Below are 26186 nucleotides of genomic sequence, written 5' to 3'. Positions count from 1 at the left end.
TCTATCAGCCACCACTCTTAGAGTGTCCCCACCAACTTTCATTACAAAGTTACACCCTTGATTCAGTTACATTTGTAGAGTAAATGTGAAATTCTTTAATTTTGACTACTTTAGTACAAAAAAAAAAACAAACAAGCAAAATATATCCGCCGTGTTGTTTAAGAACTTTTAGTAAAATTTTGAATATGTGTTAGGGTGTGCATCGTGTCTTATTTTTATCATATGTGCAGTGAGAAATTAATGGAAACGTTTTAGTTCAAACTCAAAGAGAGAATGGAGATATAGTGATCACTGACCAGCCATAGGGGCGCTAGTGAGCCTCTACAGCAGTGTAATATAGCTGGGGTTTCCGGTGAGCTACTCACACACAAGGGAGAAGAGCCCATTTTAAGATTAGTTAACGATTTTGTTAGACGTAATCGACTTTGAATATTATTTATTGTTATATTGACAAGGCAAGAGTTTCGAAACAAAGGTAATACCACATATAATACTATCTTTGTTGTTTCTGCTCTGGGTTTTAGCTATTGCTAGCCACCTTATGCTAACGTCCGTTGGACGAAAGGGCCTTGCTAGCAGTGTTAGCGCTAATGCTAAGGTTCATGTTTTAGTTACATTGTCATGTAACTAAAACCTTCTCGGGTTACGTGGGACAGTGTAAAGTGGTCTTCTGAGTGATTTAAATGTTTTTTTTATATACATATATATACATGTATTCCGAAATCCACTGGCTATTCGTAGGATGCTGGGTGACTTCGCTTTCTGTTGTTCTGTTTATTTTAGCGCACAGATGTCTGAAGAACTGGCGAAACAGCTGAGCAGCTACAAAGCACAGCTACAGCAAGTAGAAGTTGCTTTATCAACCGATCCAGATAATGAAGACCTCCAAAAACTTCAGAAGGACTTGCAGGTTTGTTGTGTTCACCTTTCACTCTACTTGATTCATGCAAACATTTTATTTCTACTTCACTGCAATTTAGTTGATGACAGATTGGAATCGGTTGAAGAGCATACGCGCAATTTGGAGGAAATGTTACCTTAATATAGTATGGAGTTTGATTGAAATGTGTTACAATTCAGGATAACAATTGTGAAAACAATATTTCTGTGAAATCTATCAATCCATTTATCCATTATCTCAATAATCAGTCGACCCATCCCATTTCCCCATTTTTTTCCATATTTCTCGTGTTTTAATTTTATATTTACGCTCACATTTACACTCTTTCCTTTCCATTAATTCTCAAATTTCTCGTGTATTTCATGCTTTTGTTGTACATTTGATAGGAAACAACTTTTGAAAAATTTTAAGAAAGATCCACAGTACAATATAAGTAAATAGTGATGTTTTGATGTTAAATAGATATTGGAAATATCTGATATCAACCATTGTAGCCTGAATCTTAAAAACCATGTAAAATACCTTTGATAGAAGCTCTCTGCTTAGCATTTAGCATTTCTATCTGGCGGTATCCTGCATGCACAGCAGCAGCTAAGTGTAAAACTTTATGTACAAATGTCCTTTAATGGATCGTTTTTTTTCTTACTCAACTGTTGCTTATTCTTTATGTGACTCTAAGGCTTGATCAAGCCTTTTCTATCATTCCATACAACAAAGTAATTGATAAACGTATGCATGATTTCTGCCAATATTTATACTCAAAGCTGCAATAATGGATATGCATTGAAAATGGAAAAGTTCTATCAGGATTCCCCTTTAATAATAACATGGACTACTTTGGATAAATAAATTGATCCTCGGCTAAATACAGTTAAAGTCTTTCTGATCTTGATGATAGGCAAGCATAGTGTCTGATAACAAGTAACATCTGGCTCCATCTACTGCTTTAGTCTTAGATCTATTTCCCTAATAACTTTATTAGAATGAGATAATGCACAGTTCAAGCAATTATCCTCCATTAAAAAAAACAGAAATCATCAAGTATATTACTGGGGTTGGGAGCCCAAATACAAATATGTTTACGTGTTATGTCATTCATATTTTTTTTCCCCAGGTTTGAAAAATAAGCAAGGTTTGCTCCTAAAGTTATATGAGCCATATAATGTTGTAGCTTCCAAGTTAAACAAAAATGGACAGTTCAGAAAAGCCGAATGAAACAAGTGAAAAGTCTGTCAAGTTTATCTGGATATAAAAAAAAAATTACAAAACCTGTAGACAGGGGCCTGTTTAATGATCTTATGGAATTTTGAGTGAAAATACTAGTTTTAATTTACTACAATATTTACAAAAAATAAATTAACAGAAAATTATAACATCTAATTGGGTTTACCTCTCTGCGTTCTGCTGTTTACATAGTTTAACTCTAGTTCTCAGCTTTAGTTGTGGCTTTTTTATGAACCGGTTTAGCCTTTATTCACCAATTTTGTGTATTGTTAGTAGATTTAAAATGCCAGTTGCATAAAATATTATCCCATTTGGTTGTTCAAGTCATTATGGAATTACAGCTATAACAAGCTTACATTAGCTCTTTAATTAGTTTAAAATAATTCATGAAAGGGATTTATTTGAACATAAAAATGAGAACATCTGCCTTGTAAATATTGCTGTTTTTTGTTATTCCCTTGCAGGAAGTCATTGATTTGACCAAAGATCTCCTGAGTGCGCAGCTCATTGATGGGGCTTCCAGCACCAGTGGTTCAGCGTCTGTACCAGTGAAGAAAAGCTGGAAAGTGGGTGACAGATGTATGGCAGTATGGAGTCAGGATAGCCAGTGAGTTTCAACATCCTCTAAAAATAAACAATTAGATGTACGTGGAATGCTTGCCATCAAACTGAAAAACACTTTTTTAGTTGGTTTAAAGTATGTTTAAAGTGTGAGTGTTTGGGTGTTGAAAGCATAAGGGTGTGGAAATTTCAACAACCTTATGCCAGAGTATTCTTGCTGTACTATTACTATATCATGATTTTCAAATGCATTGTGTTTATAATCTATACATGTCTGCAAGTCTTTCTACATAGCTTGATAAAATCCATTGCTAAAGTATAGAATGTTTCTTTTTAAATGCATTTTATTAGCAGACATTTGGGAGATGATTCAGTTGCTCATTTTGATTAGAAATGAAAATGTATGTGGAATTTATAAGAAGTAGGTTATATGGTAAATAGTTGAACTTTGCCTGTTGAGTAGACCTTGAGTTTTTGGCTCATACTCACCTGCTTACAGACGTGATCTTTTGACAGGGTGTATGAAGCTGAGATTGAGGAGATAGACCGAGAAAATGGCACTGCTGCTGTTACGTTCATTGAATATGGGAACGCTGAAGTGATTCCCCTGCAGAACCTCAAAGTAGTGGAAGAAGGGAAGCGATCTGAGGAGGACGGAGGGGGAAAATCAAAGTCAAGGTAATAAAAATCTTATTCTTATTCACTTAATGTTCTGCTTCCCCGTGAAAGTCAGGCTTGATTTTTGTTTTTTTTGTTTTTTGTGTGTGTATGTCTCTTTCTGCCTCTTAATACGGACCTTGCTTTTCTGTAATTTTGTTTAAAGAAACCTGTCAGCCTCTCGCTGAGCTGCAAATGTGTTTAGGGGATGCATTGTTACTGAATGAATACAATCCACTCATATGATGGTTTTATTCTGGGAAATTTCAGTGTAAAATATTGAAATAAAAGGTTAAAAATTATCTAGCCTTCACAAGGAAAAATATACTTTTTACAACAAATTACTTGAGTCAACCCAGTTCATTTTGTGTTGCACATTACAAACAATACTTGAATGAAGCACAGTTTTCTATCCATCGGTCAAAAGCTTGAGGGCGGCTACGTTCTCGAAAGCGTCTCTGTCCTCGGACTGATTTTCTCCTCATGCAAAGGAAAATGTGTTTTGAAAGGTTGGGTGGAGACAAACCTTTTCTTTGAGCCTCCTCCTGATTGGGCCTTGCAGACACGATCACACAGGAAGTACTGTCAGGAAGCCTTTGACTGACAGCTCGTCATCCATAAGTACAGACGACGGCTGGAGGCGGGACACTGGCGGAGGCTTCTCCAAAGTTTGTGGTAGATGGGGTAAGTGGCAAGTGTCAATCAAAGGCTTCCTGACACTTCTTCTGGTGTGATCGTGCCTGCAAGATCCAATCAGGAAGAAATCCAAACCACTGCCAGATATTGCTCAGCTCAAACACCTGATGTCACCATAGTTAATTTGCCGGTTGCTGTAGTGTGCGTGCAGAAAATAAACCGGTTTTGGGAAGGGTTTATGATGCATTCAAAGTGTGTGGAGAAAAATAAAACTCTCAGTGAAATAGATGGAGATGGCTTAATGTCGTCGTGAATTTATACTCCATGGTTGCGATAGTCAAATTAACTATTGTGCGTTGGAAAACTGAAGATACATCGAGTTTATTCAACATTTTGCCCACCACTAGGGGGAACATCAAAACACTCTGCTCAGCTGCAACTAAAATCCAAGGATACCTGATGGGTTGAACAAATATTCAGAAATACTCTGTTCATCTCTGATGCTCTGAATGGAGTACAGGGGCACCAAGGATCAGACCAATATGGTTGCTGTCTGTACCATTGAGCCTCCAAAAAGGCAATAAACCTTTGAACTGGAGTAGGGCTGGGCGATATAGAAAAAAAGCTTATCGATAAAAAAAAATGCATATTGATCGATATCGATAATTATTGAAAAGATTTGAAACCATATTTTATGTGCAGCTCTGCCTCGACTTTTATAATATTGCTAAATGATTTAATTTTAATAAAAAACACAAACACAGACTTCGAATTAAATCTTTATTTAACCAACTTTTTTAACCATAACAGAATTGTTTTAAAGAAAAATAACTTAAGAGACCTGAGTTATGTTATTAAATACTGACAAAGAATAAACTAAAGTGACCAGAAAAGAGACCAAAATAAATATAACAAATAAATAAATACCCCCCCACCGCCGCCCCCGTTTCCTGCTTTAACCTGAGTTATTACTTTGAAGTTTCTGGCCCCTCAGCATTTTTATCTCAATTGTTAGAACTACGTGGGAAACTGCCCAGAACTGAAAAAATATATATATTTTCCGAAGATTCCTCGGAGGAGAGCCGCGTCGGGGCCTACACAGCTCGTACTCCTGCGGCTGTGAGCGGCTGAGATGAAAAAAAAAAAAGTTGGTTTCGTTATCAGACTTGGTTTTCACTGGTTCCCGACACATTTTCTAGATGACTGTGGTTTGTTTTTGGTCCGACTTGCCATGACCGAAATACTGCCGAACTGCCGAACTACAAAAACCTTTCTTTGGAACAATTTCCTCCGCCTTTCCTTGTTGGACATCTTCATGTGCTCTGTGTTGTGGTTTGAGAGGGCGGCGCTTGGTGACGGCGTGCCTGGGTCCGCGATTGTGATTGGTTGGGAGGAAGCAGTGACTAGCATAAACCTACATGCTAGGCTACAATGAGAAGGAAGGAAAACTACGTTTCTTTTTTATCGAACTTTTATCGACCCTCTTTTTTTCTATTGCGCCACACGTCTATCGATCGATATATATCGTTATTGAATTATCGCCCAGCCCTAAACTGGAGCCATCTGTTTAGTTTGTCTACTTGCTTGACTTCTCTTGACATCTTATGAAAAAGAGGAAAAAGGCAGCTCCATTGTTTTCTCTGATCAATGTAGGAAAATACCCAATTAAAAACTAAGTAAAGGGTATTGCATTTAGAGGGTTTTGATTAAAAGGTTTCCTCTCCTGGCCAACAGTGCAGCTGTTTCATCAAAATCAGTTTCTTTTATCCAGTCCTTCGTGAAAAAGCTTTGCTTCTGATTGCTTTACATTTTTCTGACAAAAGAAATGTTTAAAGATACCATTTTGAAATTTTCTTCATGAATGGCACTAATATCAGTCCCCAGTTTACCATCTGATGGCAATTTTCAACCCATTAAATGGCAGTTTTAGCTATTTACCTCTGAGCTAGGTAGAAATATTGTCAGTTTTTTCATGTCATTTTGAGTCTTTTGTTCCCTTGGTCTTTATTATGGCTAACACTTTGAAAATGTGAATCTGTCTAAAGAATCAACTTAAAATGAATTGCAGATTAACGGATTATTAGGTTAAAAAGTGATCTGATTAAATGAACAATTCAGCTTCGATTAATCTTTTTAACATATTCTTTTGCTGCACTGCCCAGATGAGGGCGCTGCTGTTCATTCTTCTTAAGAAGCATGCCAGTAGTTAAAAAAAATAAAAAATAAAAAAAAAACGTAATGAGGCCTGCTAAAGCAGTAACACAAACTGATCCAATTTTTTTTCACACTTTTATGAGAAGAAGGCTGCAAAAAGGGCTCTATTCAGTTCTGTCTGTTAACATAAACGCTCAATGAACTCTCTAAGTTATCACTCAGCTGTGCTGCATGGTGGAGCATGCCAACCAAAAATTACAGATGCAGTGACAGAAAAAGGGGGGCGGGGGCTTCATGCAGAGCACTTTGATTGTGATTTTAAAAGATGTAATAGCAATAAATGCAGTACATTTCAAGAGAAGCCTTTCATTTGGCTGTTTTAACATTTCCTGGAAAGCAATCATAGCCACCTGCTTTGAAGAATGGCTAACAGCAAAGGGTTGCTCCCACTGCTGGTTATTGGAAAATATTTCCAAGTACAAGGAAGATGGAAAAGAAGCTGCAAGTTTTTTTTTATTTTTTATTGGCTAGGTTAAAATGATTGCGTGTTAATATGGAGAGGATAAGGCTTATGGTCCAGGTTACTTTCCTGCTCTAAATCTGCACTGTTCACTACTTAAATTAATTTAGACCCTTTTTTTATGATTTGAGGATAACAACTTTTAAAATAAACTACATTCATTTTAATGGTTGTGACTTGACGTACAACATAAAACGCACAGAAAGGTTGACTTTCAATAAATATTTACTTTGATAGAAGCATTTAAAGACTCTTCTGAAATTCAATTTCCAACACCAACAATGTCCATTAGGATATTTTTCTTTACAGTTTATAATTGGAATATAACATTGCAGTTCACCATATGTTGTGTTTACATTATCATTTTGTCTCAATGAATTAAAAAAATAGGGATATCAGATCTTTTTATTTGACCAGTTTTTGTTCTCTTTCATCCTGTGTCTCCAGAAAAGAGCAAATAGCAGAGCAGCGAGAGTATAAGAAGAAAAAAGCCCAGAAAAAGGTGCAGAGGATGAAGGAGTTGGAGCAAGAGAGGGAGGACCAGAAATCTAAGTGGCAACAGTTCAACAACAAAGCTTATTCAAAGAACAAGAAAGGACAGGTAAAAGTATGCTTTTTATTTTTAATATTTTGTTATGATTTATGCAATAGTTGCTGAGTTGTGTGTTTTGTTGTATTTCCTTTCAGGTGAAGAGGAGCATATTTGCATCCCCAGAGAGCGTAAATGGAAAGGTGGGAGTGGGAACATGTGGTATTGCAGACAAACCTATGACCCAGTATAATGACACGTCCAAATACAACGTCAGACATCTGATGCCTCAATGACCTAACATGCTCTGTACATAATTATCCACTGTGTACTAGTTGTATCAGTGCTTTTTGTTGTGTTTCTACATGATTAAAGTCCCTCAAGTAATGAAAGCTTTTAAAGGAACTGGTTGGACACCAGGATTTGAAATGTCGCTGTAGTTCTCTTGTATATTATAGAACCTCAACTAAAAAGAATTAGATATTTTTTCCCATTATTGTTGTCTAAAAACATTATGAACTATGGAAAAGCTGTGGAGTTTGTACTTATTTTAAGATGAAGCAAAACCTCCTCTAAGATGTTTATAAACTTAGGCCATTTGATTTGGAGTGCACATTTGATGCTGCATTGTTAAATTCTCATCAATAATGGCAAGGAGATCTGATTCATTATGTTAAGGCTTTGGAATTCCTGGACATTTTAATTTCTGTATATATATAAAAATGGTAAAATAAACATTGTTTTGTTTTCAGTTTTTAGGAAAAAACTGCTTTCTTTTTAATGTCTCATTGTTTTCTTATTGTGGTACCTGTAGATGGCAGCAAAGACTTAACAGCCAGTAAAATAAGCAGAACAATACAGCAAAAACTGATAAATACAGAAATTTAAACTGCTTAAAGGTACAGGAACATCTTAGTTAACCCAAGGCATCCTTCATAGTTATTTCACCTTATTTATTTGAAAATGTGAAACAAAACTGGGACAAAGGGTGATATACTTCAAAACGTTCATGTTGATCAAGAATTAAAGCTAATGATGAATACCTTAGCGGAAAATTACTTTGGTAGAAGTGAAAGTCACTGATAAAAGTACTTGAGTTAAATGTCCCTGAGAAAACTAGGAAGTGGTCTGTAGGAATGCATAAAATATGTCCACTATGTCTTAAAGAGGAAAAACTAACAAATTAAGTGGATTCTTTCAAAATACAGATGTAAAGCAAATTTCACTACACTTTAACACCAATGGTTTAGTGCTAACTTGAGTTTAGAATAACAGTAGTATTAATAACCTTTTCATCCCTCTAGAGAAATACATTAAATGAACATGTTTTTAAAAGGGCATTCTCAAATAAAAATAAATCAAACATGGTGCATTAATCCCACTGAGAAGTTAGAAGTGTGGACCAGGTAATGATTTTGTTCACATGCCTATTAGGGATCAAAAAAACTTTCATTATAAATCCGGGCCATATAATTATAGCGAGTAGCAATATCTCAGATTTTTAAGTCAAGAAGTAGTTTACTTTTCTATGTGAAAAAAAGTCTTTATTAAAAAAGAAAAAAAAATGTAAGTATAAAATGATTTAAGTACTGTAATGAATTACATGTACTTAGTTACTATACACCACTGCTGTACAGCTTATGTAGAAGAAGGACGTTTTCTCTATGAATCACTCTTAAATGCCCCGTGTCATGCAGACGATCAGCCCATCTCTACTTAGATGTCTTTCATTACTTTATCTTATTAGTTCAGGAAGGATGCATTCAATGTTTTTTTTTTTGTTTTTCTTGTCAGGAGAGGCTCTATACTTGGAATGTGAAAACGGGCTAATGCCCTGTGTGTGTGTGTATATATATATATATATATATATTATATATACATGAGTATGTGTGGTGGCTCTTGAAGCTCTGATTCCAGCTGCAGTCCACTTCTTATCTCATCAGAACCCTTGAATAGCCTTTGCTTCATAATCCTCTCAAAGCTGCAGTTGTTACTTGTGCTTCATTGTCACCCAGACTTCTCCTTCCTCTGAACCCTCCAATAATATACTTTGATGTTCCAATAAACAGCAAAATTCTATGAAAAAACCATCAGAATTCTTATGATAGATGGAAATGGATCAGAGGAACATGTAGGCCATACCTGTAATTAGTCGTTTTTATTTTGTACTTGATTTTTAGCTTATAATTAAATGAACAGAAGTTAATGCTTAAATTGTTTATTTTTTTGGATTACTTATTAAGCTTCAATTGCACAATATATAGTAGTGCACTTTGATGTAGACCCTTGATTAGAAGCTTAAAGAACACATCAGAATGATTTTGTGTTTAAAGTTTTTATTAAGATTCTAGGAAGTCTCCAGGAGCTGATACAAATTCTTAGTAAGGGACCAGCAGCACATATTTTGCAAAAAAGTCATCTTGGACGGCTGAGTAAGCATAAGAAAAACATTCTGGGTTGTGCCTCAACATAATTGACATTTTCTTAAAGTAGTGCATTTTTGTGGTTTCCCAAACGTGATGGGCAGGGGAAGGCTCTCCAACAAAGCATCGGACGATCCCCTTGTTAAGACACAAATTGGTGGTGATTTACTTGGGGCTTTGTTCAGAAGAATGCAGATAAATGTTCATTTTTAAATATCGTTTTTTTTTTACCCTTTCAAACAAATAAGCAGTGCGATTCTGTATTAAATATATTTAGAATTTTAGTGTAAAGCTTTCAAATTTTCCTTTGCTACAGTACAAAACAAGATACAGTATTGAACGCTGAAGTATAAACCAATATTCTGTAGATTGCTGTTCATGCTACCAACATAATTATTAATATTATTAGACTCGTCAATCCAAAATACATTACAATATTTGAAAGGCTACATTCAAGACACATGCACCATAGCGTTTCAAGTCAATTACAATCATTTTACTGCTGATTCTACTACCAAAGCAGGTGTAAATCCTTGTATTTGGAGTTGAAGGGGAAAAATGAACAAGATCCAGCCAACATCACACACATGATCAGACTAGATATTATTGCTTGAGCTTTGTGCTTGGACAAGTGCTAGATTAGCTTATTACTGACTAAACTTATGAAATTTGTACTTGGTGTGAAAGCATTTAACGAAGCACTGAGTAATGGGTTAAACTCACAGCACATCAAATGCTTCTGTAGGGGATTTTCTGCCAATTAAGTGTGGCAGACATTTTAAAAGCAGTGATGAAAAGAATGCAGGTCAAGCAAAACTTAAGTACAATTAAATATATCAAAAATAAATAGAATCATGCAAAATATATTAGATTAAAAATAGTGGACTACATGCCACCTGTTATTGATTGGACTGTCTTATACGAGAGGGACACCACATGAAATCAGTGTCTGATTTGTGGGTCCTAAAGCAGACGTAACAGACTTTAGGAGCATATTTTGGAATGCAAATTATACTTTAGCCCTTGCCGACTTGTATGTTGACAAGAAGTGCTGCTTGTATGAGTTATCCAGTAAAAAAAAAGGGCTTTCTCACAAGGCATATGGCGCAGATGTTTCCAATTGTGAAATCCTTGCTGGTTGTGTGTGCAAATAAAGGGGGTTTGCTGGTTTTTTAAGGATCAGCGTGATTAAAGCAGAGTCGCCCCTTCAGTGTTTGACACTGATTAAATAACCGGTCCTCCACAGGATCAGGAATATTTCATTTGAACAAAAAGTAGAGAGAACTGTGGTTTGATATTTGTTAAATATTACCAAAGATTTATGGTGGTAATGTGCCAGAGAGTGGGAGAAGGCTGGACTGAACTGAACGTAAGGCTGGTTCTGGGGTTATGCTTTTTTCATGTGGGAGGCTGGTTCTTTTGAAGACTGTTTAGGGAGAATGGAGCTGTAGGCTGGTACTTTGAAGGGAGAAAGCCATAAAAGATTGCAGCTTCAGTATCGGTATAGGCTGGTTGTTTAAGCAGAGAATGCCAGTTTTAGACTGCAGGTAGAGTAGCCCTCATCGCTGGCCGAGCTCTGCCGGCTGCTGTGGTCGTCTAGGTCGCTCGCACCACTGGTGCTAACACTGTCCATTTCTCCATGGGAGAACTCAGTGCTTTCAACGTCCACTTCAATTTCCTCTGCATGCAGAACAAAGAAGTTAGGATTACACGATCAGTTATTAGAAAGTAAGTACAGAGTTGTATTAGAAGACTGACCTCTGTCCGACTCTGAGCGATCAGAGTCCATGCGGGAGCCAAGGCTGTCTGTGCGGACCCTCTCCCATTCCCCATGAGACTGCAGCAGAGCCAGCTGCCTCTGCAGGTGTCTCTGCTCTCTTTCTAAGGTCTCCAGTTGGTGCTGACTCCTTCGATCCGCCTCTTCAAGTTTCTAAAGAGAAATAAAAACATGTTTCAATGAAATCTCTTGTAGCTTATAAAAAATGTAATTATAATGTTTACACATTGATTCCAGATCATTTGTTTATGCAAACCACACTGTAGTGACTCATTTAGGCTTTTCTAGATATTTTCATGTAGTTAAAGAGAAACTACATGGAATATTTAGAAGCGTCATGCAGCTACTACCATGTTTTAATGCAAACTCTCAGCATGCAGCTGTTTTCCAACAAATATTTTCCAGACTGCTGATGATTGTAGCCAAACATCTGGTGCCTATGATGTTTACTGTGTCTTGCAAACACTCCCAGCCCCCCAAAAATGCATATTTTTACTCTTACTAAGAAACATCAGTTCATTTTTGGCTTATTCATTCATCCAGGTCCTGGAAACTAGGCCTCACCACCGCATGATGCAGCCACCACTGTGTTTTATTGTGGGAGTAGTGCACACAGAGGGAGGTGTTTTCCAGCTTACTTTTTATTTTGCAAATATTTAACTTGAATTTTGATCTAATTTGATTGGTATTACGTTGTATGAAGACTTTTGCAAGGGAGAAGGGTATCAAAAAGTTGGGGTATGTCTTTAAAGTTGGCGTAAGGACCCAACAGGAGTCTGCTAATCAACTGTTTTGGGTCTTGAGATACTCTTTAATCATGGTAAAGCATATTTAGGCTTTAAGTGGTTCACTTGTTAATGGTTAATACATTGTGAAATATAAATGATAGTGGAAGTAGCAAGTAGGTTTAATGGAGGAAAACGTGATTGTAAAAGGAATAAGAATTGAACAGAGCACTAGAAGCAACTAATCAAAAGCGGACAGAAGGAAGGCAGCTCATTGAAAGCGAAGATTCATCAACAACTTATGTTTAACATAAAACCATTATTCAGATCTGCAAACTCTATTCAAAACAAAGAAATCCACCGGTTTGTTTAGTCATTAGAAGATTGCCTTCTTTCACTTTATGTGACAGGATTGTAGGGGAACAGTTGATCAATACAAACCTACTTTTTGTCTTATTATCATTACAAATTGTTAAGCCTCATTTAGACCTCCAGAATAAAAGAAAAAAACTCAAGAAAAGCCCTCAGCATGATGCAGCTACTGTCATGTTAGAATGTTGCAGCTTTATGCACAGAATTATTATATCATTTCTGACAGCAATTATGTTAGAAATTATAACCACACTTAAAAAGGAATCCCAGTGAAGTGAATAGTTTATAGATGCATCACATCAAACTATGGAAAAGCTCAGGGGATTTTAGCAAATCACTGGGCTAACTCCTTTTCTAAAGGGATTAATAATCCCAATACATAGCCAAGAGAAAAGCACCAACATACGTAAGGTTGATAGGTTCCTCCTATAATTTAAAATCTGTATTTTTAATATTGCTGGTTTGGTTGCAGCTGAAAAGCTGGTGACTAAATGAAGTTAATAATAACAAGTGTTCATTAAATAAATAGCTAATCCTTTCAGTTGTTCAAAAAAAAAGTCTTGATTATTTTTTTATGCTGAACAATATTTTCTTTTCACAGAAAAAATACATAGACAATTATGATATGATCCTATAAATCCAGATCGATTTAAAGTTTAAAATGGGCAAAAACCTTCAAAAAGTTGTCTTCCTTTACATATTCTGCATATAAAACAAGGCAAATATCTGAATCTAAAAAGACCTTTTAATTTGTGGCAGATTGTTAAATTTCATTGGGAGATAAACTCTCAAACTTAGAGTTGCTTGGGTCTAAGAACTGTAATGCATAAGGCTTGTATGTTAAGGTAAAAGAGATTAAATCATTTGTTTTTAGGGAGCTCCCATTGCATGAGAAAACGTCTTTCTCCAAACCAGTTCATAGTTTTGGTTTGCTTTGTTTTTTTATGCCCCGGGGCTTTTAGGCCCTGTGCCAGCTGCACTTGGTCTACCCTTTAAATACACATCCTATTGTTCCAAAAATAAAAGTACAGTAAGCTTTAAAAGCCCTCCTTTCCAGGACTTCACATGCACATGTCCAGAGTCAACAGCTGACATCACAGCTTTTTACTTATTACATGTCCAGGTGAAAGACTTATCGGCTGTTGCCAGGTTAGCTTTTTATGAGGCATCCCTGAGGCACCAACCATAACCTCCACTAGAAATGATTTGACTAACATAAGCTGTGTTAAACAGACGGTGTATGTAGTAGTGGTGGGGCGCAATGAAAATTTTCAATCGAGTTAATTACAGGGTCTGTAATGAATTAATTGCATTTTAATAGAATACCATATATCAACAAAATAAAGCAACCCTTCAATTAAAAAACATTTTTCTCCTCAATTATTGAATAAAAAAAAAAATCATATGAGCAAAGCAACACACATATTTCTTGTATTTAATCGATTATTTAGGTTATCTAACCGTTAGATTGGTTAAAAGTCTAAATCATTTACCGGTAGTTTTATTTTAAAAACCCTTATATTTTATGCAACTTCTTAAACTCCTCAATAGAAGAGTGAACTGTCCATGACCATCATTTGTAGCACAATTCCTTCAACTAATATGGAAAAAAAGAAGAATATATATATATATATATATATATATATATATATATATATATATATATATATATAAAGCAACAAAGAATACAATACTGCAATACCTGTAAGAGAAAAACATAGAAAGAACTATGACAGTTGAGCTCTGTATAAGGCATTGTTTAACCATTGCCCTTCATCATTTAGCATTTAGTGCAATTAGTTCAAAAAGGCCTGCCTTTCATTGGCAGGTAGGTGTCGATTATTAACATACAGTTAAACAAATTGTAAGCACATAAATAGACAGGTTTTAAACGAGGGGCGCGAGTTTAAACGCTGCACATTGAGCCATGGTTTTTAAGCTTTTTGGGGCAACTACTCTTATACTTCTTGTGCATTAGATTTATGGGGGAACAAGGAACAGAGTACAAGGGGTTCCAGCTTAGGATTTGACTTTGTATATAAAAAAAATATATTAAAAAATGCAAATAATTTAGTAATTTTTTTTAAGCAGTAAAATGTTTTTCATTTATTAATCGAAATTTACAAAATATATATGATCCCACTGTCTCAGTCACTGTCCAATTAGCCAACCCAGGTTTACCAACTGGAGCAGGTGTGCAGATTTTAAGACCAGTGTTAGATGTTGGAGCTAAGATTTTATGATATATTTCAAGTGGTAGGTCAGAAATAAATCCAGTTTAAAATACAGCCTTAAATGTTGCCTGATTGGAGGATGGACTTAATTTCTGTGTATTTACATGTCAGAGAAAATTGTTGAACGAACGACATCATGAAGACCAAGAAATCCAGGAGGAAGCGGTGCAAGACCCCAAAGCTTTTTTTTTTTTCTTTTTTTCGCACATATGAAACAGGCCTTGGTGTTCATAATGATGATAAGTGAACACTGACTTTAAGGGATAGGTTAGCTACTGTTCCATGCTTTTCCATTTGTGGAGGGTTGTTTCCCAAAGCCCGAGAAGTTATTTTACTTTATGTGTCATCTGTTTTGCTTAGTTTGACCGTGATCTGTTGCTTCTGAGATCTTGTGGTTTCATGTTGATTTTAAAAGTCTTTTGGGATCAGGAAATATGACTACTACACCTAAACTCAAATGACTAAAAAGATGTGGTTAGTCACTTTGAGAAGAAAGTATGCTTTACATAGCATTAGGTTGGTTTGGAGAGATTTTGGTGAAAAGAATCATTTTTAAACCAGAATTTTGTGTTTACTCTGGCTATCTTTGCTTGTTAGTAAAATGTGTTATAAAGTCTCAGTATAATAATTTTCCTTTATAGAACTGACAGTAAGATATAAAAGAAAAAGATTAATTTGTGACAAAATTTGAATTAAAACAAAGTAGCTCTCCCAAAGAGGGAAACCTCAGCAGCTCCCACTCCCACAGCAGCTCAGTAGCTCTCACACTACCACACCTTGATGTGTGCTTTGGCCTTGTTGAGCAGTCCCAGTGTGGTGTGCCGGCTGCAGTCTGGTCCCAGAGGGATGAGTGACTTCAACCTTTCCAAACACAGGCGGAGATGTGCTCGCCTGTGGGAGGAGACATCGTTCAGGTAATTTCTCTGCAGGGACTGAACAGAACGAGCACGTCACATTCTCCACTCCTAACTACAGCAAAAATTGCTATAAACATTTTTGCATCATGTGTGATTATTTGTTGTGCCGATGAAGGAAAAAATGACATGGATTGAGATTTGAAAGTTGCTGAGTTCATCTATTATTCTGTTTGTGAGCCACAGAGGCCTCTGCAGTCGGACTGAGCACAATAACTGACAAAGGACTCTCAGTATGCCTGCATATAATGGAGTAAAATGTAGGTCAAATCATGATGTCATATCTGCATTGGCCTCCATTTTGTGAATTAGAATCATCTTATCTGAACTCCTCTTCTTTAGGTATATAATCCACTTTGAAAGAGCTGTTTTCATGGATGTATAGGTAGTGATTTACATTTAGAATTAATATATGTACTATTATTTACTTCAATTGTTTAAGACAGAAACTGCATAATTGGGAGCCAAAGGAAAATGGCAGTCAGCTTTCATAGCTTGAATCTTTCAGGAAAGAGCTCTGTTGTCTAGAAACAGATGCTTCCCGTGTGCTGACTGGGGAACTGAATACACGTCCTCGAGGAACACTGTTGCTATACTGTGGCTATGTTCGATTTGCCTTGCAAAACGTTCACTGATGTCCGGTACCATGTCGAAATGAAAAAGTTGTTGATTATGAAAGTTCCCTAAAGGTGCCGTGATGATAAGCTCGTTTACAGTGCCTACAGAACATCTTATTTTTGAATGTTATGGTTAATGTATTTAGCATTTACCTCAGATATGCAAATGTAGCTGAGTGGAGGAAAGCTGTGGGTTTGTGCACCATGGGGTTCATTATGAAAGTTGGAGGTGGTAACATCAACTATTAGTTTGCTTTATGCCTCTTTGCTCATCAGCGTCGTTAAGCATGCACTGCATTGCAACTGTGTTGACTGGGATTGTCTCTAAGAAAATTGCCATGCAAAACTCAAACATGCAACGAAAGGACCATTTTGGTCTTCCCTCTCTCACCTGTTCTTTTCCAGCTCATTGTGTGCTGATCTGTTAAAAAAATAATAAAAACATTTACTATCAAATAATTAATCAGTAAAACAGCCTGATCCACAACGCCAAACCTAACGTGCTAAAGCTATTGCTGTTTTTCATTAAGAGGTAGAAATATGAAATGAAGACTATGGTAATTGGGATGTTGCAACAAGTGCTATTAACCTACCTGTTGTGCATATTGTCCACTTTTCTGCTCTTGAACTTGCGATGTTTCTGTTGATGTGCAATCTGCGTTTCAGGGTATGCTGAAGCATAACCATGCTCACATTCTAATGGAGAGAAAAAATAGATGCAGGGAATAAGTATTCAGTGACATAAGAATAGCTGGATATACTTGACAAAAAATTAATGTTCTTTGGGACTTTCCAAATATAAATACTAGCTACTACTTCAAATTTTTTAGATAAACCATATTTAGTAATTGTCTATTACAAATATAACATTGGGAAAGATGTTTGCAATACTTAAGAATGACAAAACATAAAAAATATGTATTTTTTTGTGGTTTTTAGAAAAATTCTGGGTTCATCACTCATGGTTAAAAGGAGAATAGTAGCTATCAACAGAATGCTTTCTATCTATAGATGACAACCACACTGGAAAAAAAAAATACTTTACGATCAACTTAAAAAAATACTGCAATTTCTTACACTTAATTGTATTACTTTTTCTCAAGTTACATTTATCAGATGTTTGAAAGTTAACATTATAATTTATTAGAAAAGAAAGAAACTGCATGCAAACAGAGTAAAACTATAAATTAACACAGATCATAAATAATTTTCATGCTTTGTTAAAATTTCATTGTTTTATTTGGAAAAACAATGTTTTTTATGATTAAATATAAGTATACATTTACTTTGGAATAAAGTAGTGACAAAAAATGAATATTGTATTTATTTCAAAGAGTAAATACATAACTTTGGTCCAACTATATCTTTTGACCACAGACACAGAAATCATGATTCATGATAATGTAGAGCTGGAGCTTTAGTTTTTAAAACTGTAAAAATCAATAGTTGCATCCTGTTGTTGTTTTTTTTTTTTTAACAAGCTAAAGAACCTGTAAAGCCTTGGAGTTCTTAAAATATCCTCCACATGATATCTGAGACATTTCACTCAATGACTACAATGCAGGCCCATTATAACCATTTCTATTCAGAAACTGCATAGACTGCATTAGTTATAATGGGAATGGTGTTGCAGTTCTTGACACACCTATTTTGAATTAGTCAGGTAATGAGGTCACATTCATGTGATTTACAGCATGTGAAATTCATGTTGATGTTAAGTCAACAAGAACAGGCAGTTTTTGAAATGATGTTACCTTTTTTTGTTGCTGCAGATGCATCCTTTGCCACAAGTTTTTGACATGAAAACCAAAGATTTGCAACGTAATTCTATTAGATATTTTGATATCTTTAACTAAAAAAAGGAAACAGAATTATTTGTCTTCTTGCATGTTTTTATGCATTTCTACATACTCATAAAATAAGCCTAAGTAAAATAAACTAAAACTAAACTAAACAAATTTTTTAGACAGTTACTCAAATTACATTTAAAATAATTGATATCACACTATTACTAAAGTGGTAGTTAGTTATAGCCCAAATGGATCAAAAAGTTCCACCTTTTACCAGCAGCTGTGCCTAATAAGTGGTCAGTGAGAGTATATATAATTAACAATTTACAATAGGCTAGAATTAACTGAGAAAAACTTGTAAAGCTGTTTCTCTATCAGAGTGTTTTGTTATATCCTACTTCCCTTTAACAGTAGCTACTGTATTGGTTTTCCTACAGTTCCCATGAAGCATCTCTCTCAGTAACATGAGACGTCATAAATAAAGACTGTCTCTGATTGGTTATCTGCAAAGAAGCAGGGGCTGGGAACATGGTTTTAGACCAATAGAAACTTAACAATTTGTTCCATGTGCAAACCATGTGAACAACACATACAAGGAAGCAGCAGCTCCCACAGAACAGTATAACAAGGCTGGGGATTTTTACATTTGATAGGAAATAGAAAAAATTAATTAGTATCAATATGGTGAGGATTGCAGTAAATGCATTTCTCAGTAAATCCAATGCATCAGCCGAATGATCATAAATAAATAAAAATGTCTACAGGGAAAATGCCAGACTGATATAGGCAATCTAAATGTGTGTTCTGCCTCTGGAGGCTCTTTAACATCGTGCAAATGGCTTTGAAAAATGTGCATCTAATGGTTGCAAAAATAATCAGTTTAAACATCAGCGGGATAGCCGCATCTAATGCATCAATACTTCCCCAGACTCCAACATGAGCTGAATATACCAACTTATCTCCAAAACGCTGCCGTTTTTTAAATGTGTCAGGCTTAAAAGAGCAGAGTAGAATAAAGAGCAGCAGGTGAAACATCGCAGGCGCAGCTCGGGCCAGCAGTGCGTCTGTCCGCTGCGCGTCTTTTGTCGCCCTCGCTCTCTATTGTTGTCTGCTCGGCGCATTAAATGTCCCGTCTATTTACTTACTTCCGTTGCTCTTCTCGGCGCTTTCAATGTAACTAGCCGCCTCCAGCAGCACTTGCACGTTCCGCATAAAAGTGCCGAGCTGGTCCATTGCGGAATATTTGGAGTAGAAAGCGTCGCTGAAGGAAGAGTCGGACATCTCTCCCAATCTCTCCTGCTGCTCCTTGGACGCGTCAGACTTCGACAGGACCTCTTCGCTTCTAAGCTCGCTGCTGTGTTGCCGAATGTACTTTACCATTTTTTCCCCCTTTTCTTTCTTTTTACTTATGGCTTTATTATTATTATTATTGTGCGCAAAAATGTGTTCCCCTTGTGTGATTGAGTGCGCGCTCGGAGCGGATGACTGAAATGAACTAGGCTGGATGGAATTGCAGTCCTTAGCCTTAGCCACTTGCCCTACTTGGTGGATAATCCCTCCCACTAACGCATGCACATTGCATTCATTGTCAACTGTTCCATAATAAATCCTCATTATCAATACTGCAGGAGAGCGGTAAATGAAACATATAGAGCTTCAACTTACGGGAAAATACATTTTATTTCCCAAGAAAAGAAAATTAGTCTCACCTTTTATTTTGTGCGCACTGATTGGTTGATATTTGGGGAAAACAACGTGGTGCTACTGTATTTGTTCAGCTTATATTGCAGCCATAACAAATACTGTTATCTATTTGTTTTAAATCATGAAAAATGTCAAGTTTTAGATCCGGTTTTTCATATATGTATTTATATTTGTACCACAGTTGGCCTATTTTTATTTAATCAACAGAACCAGTGTAAATAAGTCAGTTATTCAGTGTAACTTGCACACCAACACCCCCCCCCCCCCTTTTTTTTTTGTAATATTCACACATTTACCACAAAATGAAAAACCATGGCTTTCTGATAGCCTTTTTAAAACACTTTGGTATCTTTGATCAACTCTATAACTACTTTATTGGTACCGGTATGTCTAGAGCTGATGCATTCCGTTTAACTACATAATGTTTCAACTTGTATATTTACAGTTATCAGTTTCCAAGAAATCAATGTCTTTGCCCCTGAAGCATTAATAAACCATCGCCTGGCTTTTCATGTCACTTTTATTGATAATATCTTCCTTTCTACATGTTTTTTAGTCCATTAGGCTTATTTCATTATAGTCAAGACAGCTGCAGCTGGTAGATTTTTTTTTATAAAACAGTGGAAACTTAAAGAAAAAACACACAAAAGTTTATTTTAGACATGAAATTTACGATACATTTATTGTAGCGTAGACATAAAAACCAAGGAGACTGGAAAGGGGAGCTAGCCTAAGGCATAAGGGGACATTATAGGTGTTTAGGGCCTTTAGGGAACAGCAGGAAGCCTTGATTGAAAGAAAAGTTTTGCAAATGCATCAGTTTTCACTAGCTCCTTATAACATAGTGAGCCAAAAAAGGATTCATCTTTTGAAAGCAACTTCAGAGAAGAATCAAACGTCTTACTGCAAAGGGATTAGATGGATTTTTGCCCCAAAATGAAACTCAACCGAAGGCCTTGTGCCATCTTGGGGCAGCTCTGTGTGGAGCATGCTTTAAAATCTTGTTGTTGTTACCTCGAACATGTGAAGGACACGAGTACTTCCTAGTGAGATGGTTGATTAGTATTATTAGAAGATACATTGTTTTCAAAGCATCCATGCAACTATTTCACTGTCACGTTATCTACAGTTTTGGAAATACATGCTAAAACCCAGCCTAAAAGTATAGCTATGCTGTGCAACAAGCACTATGGTATAAAGTATAGCACTTACAAAACTTTCTGGAGTATTCCTTTTCTAGTAGTTTAAACTGAAACAAGTGCTTTCTCTCATTCAGACTTGAAATGCTTGTGCAGTTAAAACAGTTAACTTGTTGTCTTACCATGTTCTAAAAGTGAACATTGTGAAAAGGCTCCAATTTTTCTTATCGGAAGTTAAAGTCCTTATATCAAAAATATTGAGTGAAATATTCTGAAACTATATGTCTTATTCATATTAAAAACCCCACAATAACTGTCAAACACTAAAATTAATAAGAGATTTGCATAGATTGTCTTAAATTACAATTTAAACACAAATGTTTGTGTTCATTGTTATGGTCTAAATACATGTTTGTGTCTCCTTTTATGGATTGGTGCATCATTTTTCAGTGTCTTGGAGGTAATCAGCCTTTGCTTCTGCTGAGGTGTAATTGAAGCCCAGGTTACTTGGATGGCAGCCTTCAGGTCATATGCATTGTTTGTTCTGGTGTCTCTCATCTTTCATTTTGATAGCACCCCTGAGATTCTCCATGGGTCTCAGGTCAGGCCAGTCTGCTGGCACAGTAACAACATGGTCATAGAGCAAAGCTTTCATATCATTGGAAGTGTGGGCAGGTGCCAGGTCCTGGAAGAAAACAACAGAAAAACAAAACATCTTCACAAAGCTTGTAAGTGAAAAAAAGCATAAAGAGCAATGACATATCCATGCGGATATCTGTGTTGACTACTCTTCAGAACACAAAGTGGATACAAACTTTATTTTGATCTTAGATCTGCACACATACACACACATCCCCTCAGCCTTGATGGATTTCAGGTGACAATCTCCTCAAAGCTGTGTTCCTTCCTGTTACAGGTTTTCCTTTCACTAAACCTTCTTTGAACAAAAGGCTCCGTTAGCAGTGAGCTTTCATGGCCATTCAAATTTTTCAAGACACTGAATATGCAGTCTTTGATATCTAATAACCATAATCAACATATGTTATTTCTTAGGTTTCGCTTCCTAAAATTAGTCATAAGAACATTCAAACTTTTTATATTTCATTTTTATTCAGATTCCTGCTATTTATCTCTTTGCCATTGGTCTTGTTCCCACCCTCAACCTTACTTCTCACACTCAAAACATTCAAACTCCCACAATGTGAGCAAGAACATAGTGAATCAGTGAACATAGTGATCTCAATAAGCTCAACCCATTCTTTTTTTCACCACCAATTCCCTGATAGTGATAATGACCTCATTGATTTTTTTTAGTTATCCTTTTATTAAAAAGATAAAGCTAACCTTGAAGTTAAATCTCTTTCAAGTTTAGTGTGTCAATGCTGTTTGTTGCTTTTGTGAGATTAACAAGTCATTTTCCCCTCTCTCAGTGAGGGATGGTAGAGAACAGAGTGGAAAGGGACTCGCTGCCTTTACAAGGCCAGCCATGCGTGCGGGGCCGTGTTTCGGCTCTGAGACAATAGGTGCAGATGGCTTGCATGCTGCAGATGTGGCCAGGCCTGTAACAGACGCCCGAGTGAAAGAGAGTTCACTCTGCCATGGAGTCTATTTCAGTCGCCTGGTGCGACGTGGAGCCCTGATACCTTATAATTTGATCAAAAAAAGGGGAAGATGCTCATTCGCTTTTATGCTAATTTGCACTGTTAAGAACTCCAGTTAACTGAGCTTTTATTGCTCCAGCATCACTGATGTATAACTCACACATCAAATTCAGCTCCCAGCTCTCTGGCTCAAAAGGACAGATTTGGACCAAGAGATCAGTGGGGGAGGGAAACTGACAGCATTTCACCAGGAAAAGCTTCATCTGTGCAGTAAGGATTGTGTGCAGAATGGCTGAGTGATAGAGAGGGAGTGGAAAGCTGACCCGCTGTAGGTTGGTGTAGAATGTGACCCCAACTGGAGTAATCTGAAAAGCCTGAGGATTACACCAGTGGCTCGTCTGTCATCACAGCAGAGGCAGACACAGAGTGCTGCATATTTTTTAAACTGAAAATTATCTATCTATCTATCTATCTATCTATCTATCTATCTATCTATCTATCTATCTATCTATCTATCTATCTATCTATCTATCTATCTATCTAAACTAAGGAATCATGCATTTCCACAGCATGATGCTGACACTACCATGCTACAACATGATAATGAAGTGTTCAGAGAAATACTTTTTTTTTTATTTTGCATGTTGTGCTAAGTCAGAGTTTAAGCTCATCCATCCATAGCTCTGTCCCTCAGTGTTTACTTTACCTCCTACATGGCTTGTGGCAGCATGCAAATGAGATGCATTGTGACTAACTTTAAATACTGATATCGTTCCTTAAAACATAGCGGGGTTAGAAACTAAGAACTGATTTGTTTAGGCTGTGGAGGTCTTCGAAGAACAGTGTGGTTCATACTAAGATTATAACATGTTTTGACTAATTATGAATTAATTATGTGTCCTTTTTTGTGGGTCTGTCACATAATGTTAAACAATGTTAAAATATATATATTTTTTACTTCAGTTGACAAAATCCTAAAATGTTCAAACTCATTTGAAGCACACTGGTGGTCTGTTGATTCTATAGTTGTTTTACAACAACTGAAACCCTTTGTTGAGAGGTCAAAGCACAACAGTGCTGCAGGTCACATTTGTCACCTGCTCTTTACCCTTTGTAGGCTGCCACAGCGAGGGCAGAAAACGCATTGGTTTTCACACACTGATGGTGGCCACGCATTGGAGGCGCACAAATGGTGAAGATCTAATAAAGAAATAAAAAATCCAAAAACCTTTAGTAATTAATCGGACCAAAAAAAATGTAAATAAAACATGTCAGATAAAATATGTAGCTCTGCATGTTCTATGGAGGTGAATGTGTGTGGCTTAAGGGGTCGTGAAGGTGCAGATCCCGCCACTTCCCCCACCGTGAACACCTGTTGGAGACAACAAATCCCCTCTTTTGTCTCCACAGACCCCACACTCAGTGTTTCACCATGACAACGCTCATTCATATCATGGCTGAAGGCTGATTATGCAGCTTTACAGGCGTAATTATCACCAAATGGAGTGAATGTATTGTTTTCTGTTGGGTGGAGGAGAGGTTGGAGAGTTTTTAAGACAAGAAGACTGGGAAATTTGTATCACAAAAAGTTTTATTTCATATTACAGGTGTTATTTTGTCTAGCAAAAAAAAAAATCTTGCTAATAAACAAAGAGGAATGTAAACAAGAAGAGAAACACAAGCATACATTAGCAGTACAAATGTAAACACAAATTATGGAGCTTATTTATAGTAAGTAAAGTAACAGCATAATACAGGGAGTGTTAGAATATGGATATTCGATTGTTCTCTCACTTTTTAAAGATTTGTTGCTATTTGGTTTATCATAGCAAAGGAACTTCAGAAAAAAAATACTATTTACAAGAAACTCCCTTTGGGTTGAAATTCACCATTCACATTGTTGACTGGGTTAGAAATACACAAACCTCCATTATCCTTCATGTAAAACTCCAACATTGAGCAAGAAGAAGAGATTTCATTACTCAGATGCCTTAAATGACAAGCTAAGCAAACAAAAGACATCAAAATCTACTTGCTGTGATTCACCCATGGCACTTTCATAATTGCAATCCCAAAATAAAATAAAAAAGCTATTGGTAAAAGTCAAACTCATAAAAATCACTTGCAGAGCTTTCTCTATTAGTCACAGTTGGTTCCTTGTCAAAAATACCATAAAAGCAGCAAAAGACACAAACATGTAAGAACATGGATTGTTACCGTTTGATTCATCACAGCGTATTTTAGTGTAAGAGTATATAAAGACTATCAAATCATTTACTATCCAACACTATACTGTTATATAAACACACATATATTATTACAAGTATAACTATGAATAGATTCAAAGCTCAAACACATATACTGTTTGGCTAAACATCATATAACTTTACACTTTTCAGCCACTCTTAAACTACTGTTACCTAAACATTTTTAAAAAATCCTCTAACTTTGAATACATTCAACAACTTGTGCAATAATAAGAAAAGAAATCACAAAAATGTAAGGTCCACTTGATGTTTCATTATATGAATTACTTCATTATACCCATGAAGGCCCATTAAAATATGGGTTGGAGGCACAGGAACACTGGCATTCCTTTTTAAACAGATTCATCCATATAAAGTTCTCAGTTGTCAGTCATAAGGTTGAAAAAAGTCCCAACACATAGAAAGATCTTTGAAGGATCATCGAAAGAACTTTGAATGATTGTTAAAACATACAGAAGGCTCTCTTGTCATAGCTCCATTTCTCTTATTTCACTTCTCTTTAACTCAGCAAAAATAAGGAATTCATATCACGCTTTTCCCCCTCAAATGAAACTCTTTGCTCACGCTCAAGCTTCTGTTTTTGCCTTCTCCTCCTTCTTTTTCTTACTTTTTTTCAAGAACGAGGGAGTACGGAACTTATTTTTCTTTTTCTTGGGGGACTTGCTCTGGCTCTCCGGGGTCTGAGGCTCCCCCGTTTTCTCCCTTGTTGTTATGGAGATTTCCACCGTTTCTGAAGTGCTCACACTCAGCTTGGATACCTCGATGCTCAGATCCTCCTCCGTCTCTGACAAGTGGTCCTTTCCGTTTGGTATTGTGTCTGTCGACAGATAAAACTGAGTCAGAGAGGTGTGGCAAAAAAAGGCCCCACAGAAAAGCCATTAATTATGAGCTAAACTATAATTTTGTTCTAAGATCCACAGTGCCTCACCAAATGATTCATACTCTTTTTTTTTTACATTTTTAAGGAAAATTATTATTTATGTTTTCTCATTTTGCTGAATAATGTCAAATCTCCTGGGTAAAATCATGATGAATACAGACCTATTCTGGGTTAGTGACTGTGAACATGATCTTTCCCATTTTTGACTTAAAAATGATTTAGGTCTGGATTTAGACTGGTGTTTAAAAAACATACAATAAGCTTGAATCCAATCCATTTCACTGAAGCTTCCTTTTTTAAGTCTTTTTAGAAGGTGAACCTCATTCCCTACTCCATAGAGTTTTACACAATTTAAAAGGCTTCTTTTATCACAGGGCTGTTCATACTTCACCCATCTCTCCTTGAACTCCGAGCAGCTTCTCTGTCCTGTCAAACACAGGCAGTCAGCGTCACTATTGCACGTTTCTAAAATTTTAGCTGAGTCCTTTCAACGGCATGCAGCTAACTCCTATGTAGATGCCTCCCATGCGTCTAAAATACAATAATCAGTTTAATAAAAGA

At 36.3% G+C, this 26186-nt stretch overlaps 3 protein-coding genes across 9 annotated transcripts in view; 1 reads left to right on the top strand and 2 right to left on the bottom strand.

Annotated features, from left to right (window-relative positions):
- Positions 1–325: 325 nt before the first annotated feature.
- On the top strand, positions 326–7934 carry smndc1 (survival motor neuron domain containing 1). The gene is made up of 6 exons (XM_015388710.1): positions 326–475; positions 784–910; positions 2590–2732; positions 3203–3364; positions 7101–7254; positions 7341–7934. Exons 2-6 carry the CDS (start codon positions 791–793, stop codon positions 7476–7478), a joined length of 717 nt encoding a protein of 238 aa, XP_015244196.1. The 5' UTR covers positions 326–475; positions 784–790; the 3' UTR covers positions 7479–7934.
- A 1558-nt stretch (positions 7935–9492) lies between these two features.
- On the bottom strand, positions 9493–19571 carry LOC107093567 (max-interacting protein 1-like). Its single transcript, XM_015388707.1, has 6 exons — positions 19180–19571; positions 16838–16940; positions 16636–16665; positions 15490–15604; positions 11364–11535; positions 9493–11285 (listed from the first exon to the last, which is right to left on the bottom strand). Exons 1-6 carry the CDS (start codon positions 19412–19414, stop codon positions 11122–11124), a joined length of 819 nt encoding a protein of 272 aa, XP_015244193.1. The 5' UTR covers positions 19415–19571; the 3' UTR covers positions 9493–11121.
- A 4494-nt stretch (positions 19572–24065) lies between these two features.
- Positions 24066–26186, bottom strand: part of LOC107093580 (gamma-adducin-like) — a 25888-nt gene continuing 23767 nt past the window's right edge. For all 7 annotated transcript variants that reach the window (XM_015388729.1, XM_015388730.1, XM_015388728.1 and 4 more), the window contains one exon: positions 24066–25562. In XM_015388729.1, coding sequence (XP_015244215.1) covers positions 25312–25562 — 251 coding nt within the window. In that variant the 3' untranslated portion in view covers positions 24066–25311. The remainder of the gene's footprint in view (positions 25563–26186) is intronic.

Source organism: Cyprinodon variegatus, unplaced genomic scaffold (genome assembly GCF_000732505.1).
Source record: "Cyprinodon variegatus isolate N-32 unplaced genomic scaffold, C_variegatus-1.0 Scaffold433, whole genome shotgun sequence".
NCBI lineage: Eukaryota > Metazoa > Chordata > Actinopteri > Cyprinodontiformes > Cyprinodontidae > Cyprinodon > Cyprinodon variegatus.
The sequence above is the reverse complement of the archived record's forward strand: the minus strand, read 5'-3'. Positions and strand labels throughout refer to the sequence as shown.